This window comes from Aquarana catesbeiana, linkage group LG04 (assembly GCF_042186555.1).
Source record: "Aquarana catesbeiana isolate 2022-GZ linkage group LG04, ASM4218655v1, whole genome shotgun sequence".
Classification (NCBI taxonomy): domain Eukaryota; kingdom Metazoa; phylum Chordata; class Amphibia; order Anura; family Ranidae; genus Aquarana; species Aquarana catesbeiana.
The window spans coordinates 196,232,936-196,249,312 of NC_133327.1; the positions used below are offsets into that span (position 1 = coordinate 196,232,936).

The 16,377-nt window shown below is 39.7% G+C and overlaps 1 protein-coding gene across 3 annotated transcripts in view; it reads left to right on the forward strand.

The window, feature by feature from the left end:
- Window positions 1-16,377, forward strand: part of KCNAB1 (potassium voltage-gated channel subfamily A regulatory beta subunit 1) — a 564,258-nt gene that overhangs the window by 364,748 nt on the left and 183,133 nt on the right. For all 3 annotated transcript variants that reach the window (XM_073626075.1, XM_073626076.1, XM_073626077.1), the window contains exon 3: window positions 14,152-14,189. In XM_073626075.1, coding sequence (XP_073482176.1) covers window positions 14,152-14,189 — 38 coding nt within the window. The remainder of the gene's footprint in view (window positions 1-14,151; window positions 14,190-16,377) is intronic.

Below are 16,377 nucleotides of genomic sequence, written 5' to 3' on the forward strand. Positions count from 1 at the left end.
CCTCATCTGTCTTTAGTTGCTTTAATTAGTATTGTTTTGCAAAAGAAGTACCTACCCTCTGTCTTCTAAGAGGAAGTCAAATATGGCACCAGAGTTTCCTCTGTCATGGACTCTGGGCACTAATTGGGGGAGCCAGTGTCTGATTGGAGTTCTCCCAAGATTTAAGCAGCCATTTTAAGGTAGCCACACATGGATCGAATTTTGCTCCATGTGTGGCCACTTGTCATGTATCAGGTGAGACCAGAACTGCGTGGACAACAACAGAGGAAACCAAACGTATATAAGTGAGAATATTGTGATTTATTAAAGATAAGTGACAAATATAAACACAACCACCTCCAATATAATACAGTGCACAACCAACCAAATCACAGACAGAGACCCACAAATAACACTAATCAGACAGATATATGTATATCTATATATATCTATATCTATATTATATATATATAATAATGGGGAATACCGGAGTTATAAACATAGCCAGACCAGAGTCATCAATGGGAGGTCAGCAGATGGGGACAGGTAACAAACCGGACAGGGAGAAGATGGATGGATAAGGCTGCAGGTCAAGGGTAAAGGTAACAGGGTCACAGGAGGGACAGGTTCAGGTACAGGGTTCAGGTACAGAGACAGGTTCAGCAACTATGAGTGTGTGTTGACGGGTGTTTATGCACATCTCCTGCAATCAGGGTCAGGTGATGCCTGATCGCAGGAGATGATGTCGGCTCCACACTGCCAGGAACCACCCGCTGGTGGACGCCAGTACTGCAGCCCAAAGATCACATAGTACCACCAGCAGGAGAAAGCTCCCCTGACAGTTCCAGACTGCCAGGAGACACCCGCTGGTGGACATCAGTACTGCACGCCGAATGTCTGACAGTACCATTAGCAGGTGGAACCTTTCCTGACACCACAGCAGTTGAATAGGAGTTGATCTACCAATCGACGTCTGTTCAATCACACTGTTGGATATAATCTGCCCCATCACTAGCAGAAGCCAATGGCTGCAGCACTGATCTGTGTATTCTGACAGCGGAGGAGTCTGCCCGCTACCAGAATACAATAACACAGCAGTGGGGATTTCCCCACGCTTAGCTCACTGACTAAACCAAAAAAACTGAACTTCGTATGGCACCTTTAGACACAGGGAGTCTGGGTCAGTCTGAAAGATTGCAGTGTGGGAATAGTTAGGTTTAGTGAAAGGCTCCTGCTGTATAGGGATAGTTTAATGGCCTTCTGAGTCCTGTTCTATTATTCATTTGCCAGGAAAGAGGCACCCCAGATCTGCTTTTCAGGTACTGGTCAAGTGCATCTCTGCACACCAGTGAAGTAAGAGAAAAGCTAAGATATCTTCCTCATCAGGGTCCTGGTGCATGACCACTAGGAATTCCAATTAAGGACAAAAGTTTCCAGCTGCCAGCTTACGTAAGCACTGCATAATTGTGGGATTCTGTGTTGCTGAAGAAATTTTGTACCTGTGCCACTAAGTTATGTACTGTGGCACATAGTAGAGTAAAATATTCAGCAAAGTAAAACAGAAAATCTAAGAAAACTGTTGTGATCTGATTTCTTCGAACCATAGCCACATGCAAGCCCCACCCACATTTATATCTGATTTACTATTTTTGGCATCCTAAAAAAATCATGCTGTAGTTCCAATAAATTAAGAAATATTCTTGGCAGAATCTCTGTGAATATTAAAAGACTATGTGACTGTGGTATTTGGCATAGCCTACAGAATGCTGAAATCGCTGTGTAGAGATGTGTATCGGTTTTTACTGATCTTAGACACAGCATCCAGCATTCTAAAAGCAACCTAACTGACACAGAAGATAAAAGTAATGATGTGTATTAATTGGGTAAAGCACTTTTAGCACACATATTTTCATCCAGTGCATGGAGCGCAAAATAGAAATGTAATAATTGTTCACGCTGAGCAAATAGCTAAGAGTATTTTTGCAATTTTACAACTATCATAGACAGTAAGCTAAAAAGCAAATGCTAGAGAGAACGGTTTCAATATAGTCTTTTTCCTTAGAAGAACATCATTACAAATAAGATCTGAGGGATCATCCTATGCAATTTGTGATTTGGTATAAAGTATTTGGGGATTTGTTTTTAAAATGTATAGTATATATATTGTATTATGACTATTTGGTTATTCTGTTTTATTAAGTCCTGTTAGGGATAAGCAAAATCTGCCCGAGGTTGATTCATGGAGGGTTTGTGGAATCCTGCTTGGAAACCACAAAGCCCAATGAAGTCTATAGAGGACAAATCTTAATACTAAATTGTGGCCATTTTCAAGGCAAACAGAAAATTGCTGTCAAGAAAAACATGGGGAGCTGGACACTGCCAAAAAATTGTATAGTGGGGAGAAGGTTCTTTTATTCTGATTTTGAGGGCAACATCAGGGAAACATCAATCTCTTATGCTTGGAAGATTCTTTTATTTAGTGCTGCATGTGGTGTTACAGCACAGTGCAATTTTCAATAACAGCATTAGTGACAACGTATTCTAGCATCAAATATTTTGGCGGTATAATTGATCTGTTTAACTTTTACATTTTAGCTTGCTTAACAACAACAGGGCCCCAATCTGATTCAGTGCTGCTTGAAAAGCTGTGACACTTGATTTTTATTCCAGAGGTATTCATATTTGGATACTTTAATCTCAGCACCTAGCATAGCTGTATTAGATTTATAGATTTAACTTGTAGCTAGCTAATACAAATTGTGATACATTGATAATTATGTTACATATAGATACTCTTTTTTGCTCAAATGACTATAGGGGTCTGGTTATATGATATGTTTCTGCATGGTCTGCAAAATATTACCCTGGTAATTATCCCCCTCTGAATAGAACTGGGGTAAATTGAAGGCCATTCTGTTTTTTTTTTTTTTTTTTTTTTTTTATTATCTCTATAAAAGTACATTGACACATACTATACTTGGTGACATTTTTAAATCACAGTGGGATTGATATACTTCTCCCTGCATTTCCTTCTAGTCTTCTTTTTGTTGATCTTTGTAATGTCTACATGCAGTGATCACAAATAGTTTATGCAATATTGATTTTGTAAGAAATTTGCTTTAAAAATCTGTACAATTAATACTACTGATTATGCATGGATTTGATGTACTGTATGTATCTTACTGCTTATTTTATATTATACACTGGTTACTAACCGTCACACCTGATAAAACTGAAATTATCTCAATGAAACGCATAGAGTTATCTCACAGCGAGTCTTTTACTATTATAACATGAATGTGTTTTCAACAATATTGTAAAATTCGTAAGTTATATATCTACTCTAACATGTTGAATAAGACATGAGCAGGGAGGTGTACCGAATGTTATGAATATGTGTTGAAACAGTTGTTTGGTACCTCCAAAGTGCCAACTACATGAATTAATCAACCGTTGTGTAGAACGAGAGCTGTCAAGAACCTTTCCATTAAAAAGGGCAATATGGGGCAGTTGTGGCACTGGAATTTCAGTCACCTTTTGTATTATCACAAAACCTTGTTCCAGAAGCCCCTGAGTTTAGGGCATTTCCACCAAATGTGTGGCATGATACCTAAGGATTGACATCCCCTATAACACAATGGTGAGGAGGTCGGAAATAGCAGGAACCATATACCACCTTGTGATAACCTTAACGCTCGATTCCACCAATGAGACATTTAAAATCCCTTTAAAGGCAGAGTAGAAGGAAGTCTGCCATTGTTCCAATTCTCAGATTCTCTCTCAGAGCCCAGATCTGAGTCCCACGCTTGAATATAAGGTAATCTAACATTAGAGTCTAGCAGGAGCCAATAAATAATAGAAATCCCTCCTCTCTGTCCAGTGTCCTGTGCACACCAACTTTCATAAGGGGTCACTTTAGGGTCCTGACGTACCTCGACCAAAGGAAGTGGGAAATCTAAAAGAATATAAAGGTTTCCGATGTTGGCATCTTCAACCTTGACTTACAATGTGCTAGTGTGAAAGGACCTTGAGGGGTAAGAAATTGACCAAATTGACCAAGAAATTGAATATGAAATAGGCCTTTGTTAAGCCACCAGCGGAAGGCTTCAGGATCTCGCCCTGGGGGGGAAGGCTGGGTTATTGAAAAGATGAGCTAATGGGGAGAAGGAGGAGACTAAATTAGAATTGTATCAGTCTGTATTCCATACCGCCAGGGAGTTGGATAGCTTAGGGCCTAAAATGGGCGGTCTACCTCTACCTGGTTGCCACTTAAAGAGGTTGTAAACCCTCACAGTTTTTTACCTTAATGTATTCTATGCATTAAGGTGAAAAACCTTTAGTGCTGCAGCACCCCCCCCAGACCCCCCTTTTTTTACCTGAGCCCAATCGTTCCAGCAACGGGGACGAGCACTGCAGCTCCAGCCACTGTCTTGGTTCCTCATTGAATAGATGACAATCAAATCCAGTAACATGGAAGCCGGGGCAGGGCCAAGTCCTGCTGTCTGTGTCAATGACACAGCAGCAGGACTCGGGAGCATGCCCGCATGAGTGCCCCCATGGAAAGCGTCTCTCCGTGTCGGCATTCGAGAAGAGGAGGAGCCACGGGGGACCCCAGAAAAGAAGGATTGGGGCCACTCTGTGCAAAACCCTTGCACAGAGGAGATAAGTATGACAATTTTGTTATTTTAAAAAAATGAAGCTTTACTATCACTTTAAGAAAATCTATTGGAATCTTATTAGTCTCCATCCTCTCCATAGTCACCCATTCAGGTTTTTCTCCCTGGGAGTATACTACTGATAGCTGTGCTGATTTTTCATTCTTTATGTATTTTTTGTTATTGATTCAGTGGTTTGGCTGTATACAGCAGAGGCCAAGCACAGCTCTGCTTTGGCCAAGATAGAGTAGGGAAGAGTTAACAATCCTGATTGATCGCTGCTGGCACCCAACTCCCAAAACTAACTGATCTGGCCTTTTGTATGCGTGCAAAATATATATATATATATATATATATATATATATATATATATATATATATATAACATGACATGGCATGCAGACCTTGCAGGAGAAATTCAATTGAAATCCATCCTTTTTACAATTAAAATAATTATTATTATTAAGATTATCTACATATTTGAGTAACAGAAAACTGAGAGCTGATAGTAGTAGAAAAATGCCCTATAAAGAACAGCAACTTAATGGTAATCACTTGCAAATTAATTAAGTTCTGTGAAACATTCATAAAACGGCTTCAATTAAGAATAAAATGCTTGGGGTTTGTTCTGCAAATAAATTTTTCTTTTGTTTTACGTTGGTTGTACCTTATAGTGAAAGTAATACTTTACTGCACATAGACATAGTTTATATGGCCCAAACCTATAATAAATACGTACTTTCTGCTAACTGGCTCTTTTCATTTGGAGTATTTCTATAAATAGATTACTGCTGAAAATGCAGTAGACCTGAAATTAATTTACATTTTAATCAGACTTCTACTAAAAGAGTCAGACACTCTTTTTAGTCAATGTGGGATCATTTCTAATTTGTTTGTGTGAACACGTTTATAAGGTGAGAAGCTGTGCAGCAATTATAGATAGATATTTTTATATACTCCATTTGCTGTTATATATAGGCACGAGTTGAGGAAAGCAACTTCTGAGAAAGACAAGGCAAGAACAAATCCTGCAAAGTCCAATGTAACTCATAGTGTCTAGACTTTTCACTAATGAATGACTAAACCTAGCATGCATCCGGTGCCTGTACTATATCCCTACTGTATGTTTTATTAATAGTAAGGCAACATCCTTAAAATTAAAGCTTCAGAGACGATTTTTGAATTACTTCCTATAAAACCTGTCTCTGAATGATCTGGCTTGTTAGGATTTCCTGGCCCCCTGAAGATTAAAGAGAACCTGTCAGAGGAAAAATTTGAGATATACCTTTGCTGACTTGTTTCAAAGGTGCACACTACAGAGCTGTTATTCTTATTGTTTGTAGTGTAGGGATCTACTGCCCTGGATAGAAAGCCCTTAATCAGTCTGCTGCTACTATTTCACTGTCCAATCTTAAGCTTTGGGATGGAGGTGACCAAATTGTATTGATCAACTACATTAGAGAAAGGTGAGGGCAGGCTATGAAAATCTGGGGACTTGCTGGGCAAAAATGCAAAGAAACCCTGTATATACAGTATTTCACAAAAGTGATTACACCCCTCACATTTTTGTAAATATTTTATTATATCTTTTCATGTGACAACACTGAAGAAATGACACTTTGCTACAATGTAAAGTAGCAAGTGTACAGCTTGTATAACAATGTAAATTTGCTGTCCCCTCAAAATAACTCAACACACAACCATTAATGTCTAAACCTCTGGCAACAAAAGTAACTACTTGAGTACCACAGAAGTGGTAACAAAACTGAAAAACATAACACAGCTGCACATGATATGTTCTTATAAAACATGACATGACATGGCTGTCCAGATATGTATCTAGATGGAGTCCAAAAATTTGCAACAACATTTCAATAAACTTTAACACACCACTTAAAGTGCAAAAAAGCATAAGGAAAATTGCCTCATTACAGAGAGCAGATAGAATTCAACAGTAGTATAGGAGAGTCATATATGATGTCGTCCCATAAAAGAAGGGCATGTCCGTGCTATCTAGTGCAGGATCTGTGTAGTAGCCAGACATTCCAGTATGACCAAAAGGATTTCCAGTTGCTGTATTTAATGGCCAACATAGGTTCCAATTGAGTTTGCATATTTACATTATTTATAAGAATGCAAAATCAAGAGTTATTTTTACTTCCAGTCTTAAAGTTTTCCTGGCAGTAATTATGCAATGAATAATAAATGGTTAATACTTTTTTGGCCAGCGCTCATAATTTAACAGTAGGAGAGCCATAGCTGGTTTTGGTGAAATATGCATGTCCAGCATCAAGGACATACATATGAAAATATTGTCCCTGAAAGGAGGGACTTTGAGACATAACCACCATATGAGCGTGCCTATAGCACCACAGTCTCCCTAAAAGTCAGTGATATAGGAGCTGACCATTTTAAATAGTCATGCTGGAATGTAATATCAGTGGTGTAATAATTTAAGGTGAGATTCGCAATAGGTGCAACTTGTAGCTTTAAGGAGGATTCAACTTATGTTAAACCACCGAAACTCATAAAATGATTGTGAAAGTTCAATTTCCCACAACCTCATAGAGTGCATTTTTTCTCGTTGTGTGGGAGCTGTAAACATATGGTAAAAATAGAAGACTCCTTTATTCAATTTTGATTCGTCTTGGATATGTGAGAGAACTTCCAATGGTATTGTGATATCAGCTCAAGAGATAGAGATAGGTGATCAGTGAAGAACTCCAGGGAGCATAGGAGAAGTGATAGTACAAGTGAATAGACCGAATGTAATTCCAAGAAGTAACAACCACTTTCAAGGTAAAATACAGTAGGATATCGGAGTAGGGAGGCCAGGCAGAATTGCCCCCGTTATGCCCTTGAGTGGTTGACCAAGCATTGACGATTCAATACATGTCCATTGTTTTTTTCTCGTCGGGGACCACCAGGTTTTAAATTGGTCTAGGATCACTGTGTGGTGACAAAGTATGGGGTTGGGTACTCCCATTCCTGTTGTATATTTGGATTTGTAGAGCATGTTATTTTTAAACAATGATATTTTCCTGCTCCGAATGTAGTGGGTTAGAGTAGAGTACAACTTTTGATTTGGAAATCAAAGAGATAGGAGGCTGTCAGAGGGATAGGTAGAATTTGGAGGTAATATAGGATGGTTGGTAATAATGTCTTTTTTGTAACTGTGGCTCTACCTGCTTAGGAGACTTGGAGTTTGGCAAGATCTTGAGTTTTTTGGAGTAAAGCTTGTAGGAGTGATTCATAATTGATCCAGAATAAGGATGAACTTGGGGTAGATAGTTTAATGTGCAAGTATCTAATAGTTATGTTTGGGGCCCATGAAAAACCAGATGATGAAATTTGTCCAAAATCTTGCAGGAGTTTTGTAACTGTTGGTAAGGAGACTATAGAGTTGGTCAAGGGTAGTATGATATATCCCTATTTTATGTTCTACTGCCCCTAACTTAATACATGATATATTAGGCCTGAGTTAAAGATACTGATTTTTTTTTCCAATCAAGTGATCTCCTGTGTCACTTATGTGAACTGTGTTGTCACCTCTAATTAACCTTGTATTTCACTTATTGTTTGCTTGCTTTGTTTTAGGAATTCTAGACTAGTATGCATGCAAATAGGCTGTTCGTTTTTCAAGAGAATTTTCACTTTGCAAGGATATTTTTGCTTTAGCTTAGTAAATGTATATATTGATGGAAGTCAGCAGAGATTGGCCTTTTTTACTAAGCTAAGCTAAGAGTAACTAGACAGGGGCGTAACTAGAAATAGCAGGGCCCCATAGCAAAATGTTGTATGGGGCCCCCCTGCAAACAGCCCCCCCCCCCACAGCTGCCCTAGTGTCAATGCAGCGTGACCTGTGCCCAATACAGCGTGACCTGTGCCCAATACAGCATGACCTGTGCCCAATACAGCATGACCTGTGCCCAATACAGCGTGACCTGTGCCCCATGCAGCATGACCTGTGCCCCATGCAGCGTGACCTGTGCCCCATGCAGCGTGACCTGTGCCCCATACAGCGTGACCAATACAGCGTGACCTGTGCCCCATACAGCATGACCTGTGCCCCATACAGTGTGACCTGTGCCCCATACAGCCTGGTCTGCCTGTGCCCCATACAGCCTCTCCTATGCAGAGGAAGAGGCAAGCCACCCAGATCAGCAGAGAGCAGGATTGTCCGCTTTTATTTGAATTTCCCGTCTTCCCGGGACTCATCGTCACATAGCCCCACCTCTTGGCCTGACGCCTTTGATGACGTCACATATCCCGCATTGGATCACCGTTCTGTCTATCAAAGGCGTCGGGCCAAGAGGTGGAGCTATGTGACATGAGTCCCGGGAACACTGGAAGTTCTAATGAAAGCTATTACATCGGGCAATTCAGCTCTCTGCTGATATGGACAGCTTGCCTCTTCCTCTCAATGCAAAAGTGTGAACAAGATATGGTGAAAAATACTCCTGCGCTTGTGAGATCGTTTGCTGTAAAACAAAGGTAGTATTGTAGTCAGAGATAGGACTGGGGGAGATGATGGAGCGTGTCCCGCTGCCTTAGCTGACCAGGGGTGGTCTGGAAAGGACTGTTTAGTAGGAATGGGTGGAAGGCGCGTGATCAGACGCTTACATCAGGAAATGTATGGTTTATTTATGTAAAAGAATACAGACATATAGTCATATAGATATAAAATCATACAAATACTACATAATATTATAAAAAAAAAAAAAGGAAAAACAGGTAACAAAATAAGTACTAGGAAGTTAAAATTGGGGTGTGCCCATATTGAGGCAGCTATTTAAGAAAGGCTGACGCGTTTCGAGGAAAACCTCTTCATCAGAGCCAGGAGAACTGGAGCACAGTCTGTATGGGCCGGTAGGCCGACATGTGTACATGGGGAGAGGTGGTGTTGCTAGTAGCAGGATGTGTCCTGTGATGGACAATTGATTATTCCAAGTTCCATACCCAGGTGTTCTATGGATGTAAATAGATTGTATTTTCTTTTTGCGGTGCTGTTAGGCTGTCAGATGTGCCTGTCTCAGGAGAAGTGTGTAAACACAGCTGCAAACTGTAGAGATCCTTTTGGAGTGGAGAGCTGTGTGATCCTGGCAGCAGAAGGGGGGGAGGAGGAGGGAGGAGGTGTCCTTGAGGCAGCTGATGCCTGGATAGAAAGCGTCTTGCTGCCTAGGCTGCCTGGGTGGCTTACCTCCTCCCTCCTCCTCCCACCTTCTGCTGCCAGGATCACACGGCTCTCCACTCCAAAAGGATCTCTACAGTTTGCAGCTGTGTTTACACACTTCTCCTGAGACAGGCACATCTGACAGCCTAACAGCACCGCAAAAAGAAAATACAATCTATTTACATCCATAGAACACCTGGGTATGGAACTTGGAATAATCAATTGTCCATCACAGGACACATCCTGCTACTAGCAACACCACCTCTCCCCATGTACACATGTCAGCCTACCGGCCCATACAGACTGTGCTCCAGTTCTCCTGGCTCTGATGAAGAGGTTTTCCTCGAAACGCGTCAGCCTTTCTTAAATACCTGCCTCAATATGGGCACACCCCAATTTTAACTTCCTAGTACTTATTTTGTTACCTGTTTTTCCTTTTTTTTTATAATATTATGTAGTATTTGTATGATTTTATATCTATATGACTATATGTCTGTATGCCTCTTCCTCTCCTCTCTCTTCCCCTGGCTGGGAGACAGTGCCGGCAGTGCTCTCATCCTCACTGGGCCCCACTCGGCTGCGGGCCCAATAGCACCTGCATGGGTCGCTATGGTGGTAGTTCCGCCCCTGCTAAGAGAATAAGAACAATTCATTAAATAAGGCCAATAATCTTTAAATTCTGGTCTCTTTCTTGCTTCCACTGACACATGACTGAGACATGGTGGTACTTAATTAGTAGGGATGAGCGGAAAACCCTCCGGTTCGGTTCGCGTCAGAACATGCGAACAGGCAAAAAATTTGTGCGAACACGCGAACGTTAAAGTCTATGGGACTCGAATGTGAAAAATCTAAAGTGCTAATTTTAAAGACTAATATGCAAGTTATTGTCATAAAAAGTGTTTGGGGACCTCGGGTCCTGCCCCAGGTATCAATGCAAAAAAAAGTTTTAAAAAGTTTTTTTGGGAGCAGTGATTTTAATAATGCTTAAAGTTAAACAATAAAAGTGAAATATTCCTTTAAATATCGTGCCTGGGGGGGTGACTATAGTATGCCTGTAAAGTGGCGCATTTTTCCCATATTTAGAACAGTCCCTGCACAAAATTACATTTCTAAAGGAATAAAAGTCATTTAAAACTGCTCGCGGCTGTAATGTAATGTTGCCCCCCCCCCAGCCCATTACCAGGCCCTTTGGGTCTGGTATGGGTATTAAGGGGAACCCCACAACCAAATTTAAAAAAAAAGGAGTGGGGCCCCCAGGCCATATATACTCTGAACAGCAGCAGTATACAGGTGGTCCCCGGGTTACAAACAAGACTGTAGGTTTGTTCTAAAGTTGAATCTGTTTGTAATTTGGAACAGGTACATTTTGTAAGTGTAGTTCCAGCCAAAAAATCTATTTTTAAGCTTTTTGGATAACATAGGGAAGGGTTATCATAGGGAAGTAGTAGCAACTGCATTAGGGGTGAACGGTATTGTTTACACCACCAGAAGTCTAATAGCAACTATGGGTGCACTGTATGTATTGTGTACTGTGTACATCACCAGAAAAGTAGTAGCAAGTGCACTAGGGGTGCACGGTACTGTGTACACCAACAGAAGTGTAATAACAACTATGGGTGCACTGTATATATTGTGTACTGTGTACACCACCAGAAAAGTAGTAGGAACTGCACTAGGGTTGCACGGTACTGTGTACACCAACAGAAGTGTAATAACAACTATGGGTGCACTTTATGTATTGTGTACACCACCAGGAAAGTAGTAGCAACTGCACTAGGGGTACATGGCACTGTGTACACCACCAGAAGTCTAATAGCAACTATGGGTGCACTGTATGTATTGTGTACTGTGTACACCACAAGAAAAGTAGTAGCACTAGCAATTGCACTACGGGTGCACGGTACTGTGTACACCAACAGAAGTGTAATAACAACTATGGGTGTACTGTATGTATTCTGTACTGTATACACCAACAGAAAAGTAGTAGTAACTGCACTAGGGGTGCACGGTACTGTGTACACCAACAGAAGTGTAATAACAACTATGGGTGTACTGTATTGTGTACACCACCAGAAAAGTAGTAGTAACTGCACTAGGGGTGCACGGTACAGTGTACACTAACAGAAGTGTAATAACAACTATGGGTGTACTGTATTGTGTACACCACCAGAAAAGTGGTAGCAACTGCACTAGGGGTGAACGGTATTGTGTATAACACCAGAAGTCTAATAGCAACTATGGGTGCACTGTATGTAATGTGTACTGTGTACACCACCAGAAAAGTAGTAGCAACCGCACTAGGGGTACATGGTACTGTGTACAGTTCACCAACAGAAGTGTAATAACAACTATGGGTGTACTGTGTTGTGTACACCACCAGAAAGTAGTAGCACATGCACTAGGGATGCACGGTACTGTGTACATCAACAGAAGTGTAATAACAACTATGGGTGTACTGTATTGTGTACACCACCAGAAAAGTAGTAGCAACTGCACTTTGAGTGCATGGTACTGTGCACACCAACAGAAGTGTAATACCAACGATGGGTATACTGTGTACACCACCAGAAATGTAGTAGCAACTGCACTATGGGTGCACAGTACTGTGTACTGTGTACACCGCCTGAAGTGTATTAGAAAAAGTACACCAGGAATGGCCTGCAGTCAGATATAGCTAAACTGGATACAGTGGATATCTATATATATGAGACTGTCTGCATATATATATTAAATACACTGCAGCTAACTGAATAACCTGCCTGCCTGAAGTATATTAGAAAAAGTACACCAGGAATGCCCTGCAGTCAGATATAGCTAAACTGGATACAGTATATATATATATATGAGACTGTCTGTATGTATATATATATATATATATATATATATATATATATATATATATATATATATATTAAATACAATGCAGCTAACTGAATAAGCTGCCTGCCAGAAGTATATTAGAAAAAGTATACCAGGAACGGCTTGTAGTCAGATATAGCTAACCTGTATGCAGTGGATATATATAAATATATATATATATATATATATATATATATATATATATATATATATATATATAAGACTGTCTGTATATATATATATATATATTAAATACACTGCGGCTAACTGAATAACGTGCCTGCCTGAAGTATATTAGAAAAAGTACACCAGGAACGGCCTGCAGTCAGATATAGCTAAACTGTATGCAGTGGAGATATATATATATATATATATATATATATATATATATATATATATATATACACGAGACTGTCTGTATATATATTAAATACACTTTAGCTAACTGAATAACCTGCCTGCCTGAAGTATATTAGTAAAAGTACACCAGGAACGGCCTGCAGTCAGATATAGCTAAACTGGATACAGTGGCGATAGATATATATATATATATATATATATATATATATATATATATATATATATATATATATATATATGAGACTGTCTGTATATATGTATTAAATAAACTGCAGCTAACTGAATAACCTGCCTGCCTGAAGTATATTAGAAAAGTACACCAGGAACGGCCTGCAGTCAGATATAGCTAAACTGGATACAGTGTATGTATATATATATATATGTATGTGTATATATATACATATATATACCGCAGCTAACTGAATAACCTGCCTGCCTGCTCAATCTAAATGACACTCTCTCTCCGTCAATGCCAACAACACACTACACGGGGCCGACGTGCAGGCAGCCTTATATAGTGTGGGGTGTGGACTTAGTCCCCCTGAGCCATGATTAGCAAAAGGCACCCTGCCTTTAGCTAATTATGGTTCTCTTAGCTAAGGGTGCTGGGATTGGCCAAAGCATGCAGGCCATGGTGCATGCTTTGGCCAATCATCATACAGCAATGAACTGCGCTCCTGCAGTGCATTATGCATTATGGGCCGTTACGCGCCGCTCAAATTTGGCGTGAATGGCCCATAATGTTCGGTCTTCCACGAACGGGCGAACAGCCAATTTTCGAGTCGAACTCATGTTCGACCCGAACAGAAAGCTCATCCCTATTTATTAGTAATCCTGTCCTGTACCATACATCCCTATTATACCCTTGAAATTTTTCATCTGTGTGAATATAAGGCATATGGAGACATTTTCATACCAAATGCTTCATAGGGCTCATTTTTTATTCATACAGTAGCTGATAGGACTAAGATAACTGTTTTAACAGCACAGAATGAGATCAGCACTACATATTGCACATCTCACTATCTAGGTTTATTAGCAAAATACTGTTCTTTTTTCACCATGTTGAATGTGACAACAAAAGTGATAACATATCATTTACAATTATATTTATTTTTATTTCAGGAACTTGGGTTACATTTGGAGGCCAAATTTCTGATGAGGTAAGTTATAGGTGTATCTCTTAAAACTTACATTTTTAAATTAATACATGAGTTGCTTACAGAACATAACAGAAGGAATATTTTATTAATTATAAAGCATGCGAGGTATTTGCATCTTTACATTTTTCAGAGCAGTTAATGAATGGTACATGGTTTTGGACAATACCTCTAAGGGCACTTGCACATAAGTGAACGCATACAGTATATCTGACAGAAATATGACAGTACTCAGGCACACTTTAGGAAATTCACAACAGCCTCATTTACTTCTCAGGCAGACCCATTCTAATGCACATGCGGTAAGTAAGCACTACAAGACTGCACCTGTTATATTGTTTACTGTGCATGATTACTAGTGATTATTGAATCAGAAGAATGATGTATTCAACACATTTTTTTAAAACTGTAGATTTGTCTGATTAGTACACAATTTATTTAGCAATCCAGACAATTCGGCTTCAAGAAATGTATTACACTCTGGAGCTTGCATAGATCAGTACAGTACAGATATACAGTATAAAAATTGGCAATCTACTGATTCTTCTCACTATTGCTATTCAATCCAATTTACCCAATATGTCTCACTTTCACATAATGTTCATGCATGCTTTGACCTACTTTTAAAAGCCTTTTGAGAGCAAGAAGGCATCTGTTAAGATGTTGCCTTTTCCAATATTTATAGACTCTAGGTCTGCATGTTTTCCAGTGATCAATATATAGGGGTGCCTTCATGACAAGACTTTAGTAACTGAAATACAAATCTTTTATTAGGGAAGGCAATGCACATTTATAGTATATAGTTGGATGTATGTCTGGAGTTCAGCTTTACTGTAAATCTATGGCCAGGCTATGGACATTTACCTATTTACGTATTCTTAACAATTAGTAAATAAGCTTTTAAACAATGAGAAGGGGAGCAGGAGGAGCTAAGCCATGGAGAGAATGTTTTTGATTACTTCAGTGCTTTGTCTGAAAACTTTGAGAGTGAATTACCCCTCACCTCCTTCAGAGATTAGTGATTTTTTTTTGTTTTAAGGATGATATATTATAAAATATACAGACTGTACTCTGTGCCAAGGAACTGTAACAAAACAAAAAACAATGTGACAGTGCAAAACCATAAAATATGATGGAAGTATGTTGTTGCAGTTTGCCAAAATTTGATACCTTAAACACATAAATATTAATCAATTGACATACATAGAAACCGTACTGCAATGTGTAGGTTATGAAATGCTGCAAATAATAAATGCCAATTATGTCCATTTGATGATAAAGTCCACTGATATACCCACTGTGAACAGCGTTAGTTTATTTTAAGGACCAAGTGTATGGACTCGCTATTCCTAGCTGGGTCACTACGTGCCTTTGGGGTATTCCCCTTCAATAAGTACCTCCGTCCACACTGGGGATAGCGTTTTCCTCTGGTCAGACACATGGGGGGCTGGGATCTCTTAGTAATCACCTGCTACCAGCTAGGGCCCCAGTTGTGGCCCCTGGAGGAAAGCAGAGCAGAAAGCAAGACATGATGTGCGCATAGTAGCCCATATAGGAATGGCAGGTCAATACCATCCAGTGAATGTTTGCCCATGTGGGGATTTGGAGCAGTTTTGAAGTGGAGCACGTTTGACTTACCGTTATAAAGAGCACGATCAATTGGTGCTTAAAATAAACTAACACTGTTCAGAGTGGGAATACCTGTGGACGTTATCACTGAATGGACATAATTATCATTTAATATTTGCAACATTTCATAATATACACATTACAGCATGGTTTCTATGTATGTTAATTGAAGGATGATATACTGCTTCTTAAAAATATGTATATGAGGGAATGTATCCTTAACGTATATCTTGTGTCCACTCTCAAATTTGATTCCAGTATTTCATTTTGTTCCTAAATATTCCTATGAGAGGGATATTAGGCATCATCACTATCCTTATAACTAGGGCTGCACCAATACCGTTATTTTACCGGCGAGTACGAGTACTGATACTTCAAGTATACGTCAAGTACTCGCTGATACCGATAACTGATACCTTTAAGCCCATACAAAATGAATGGACTCAAATCACAATGCAAATAGTAGCGTGCGATTTGAACAGGAATGTGGTGTGATTCCTGTCTGAATCACATGCATCGTTTCCCACACCGCTCCTGTATGAACCCAGGCTGAAGTCACTAT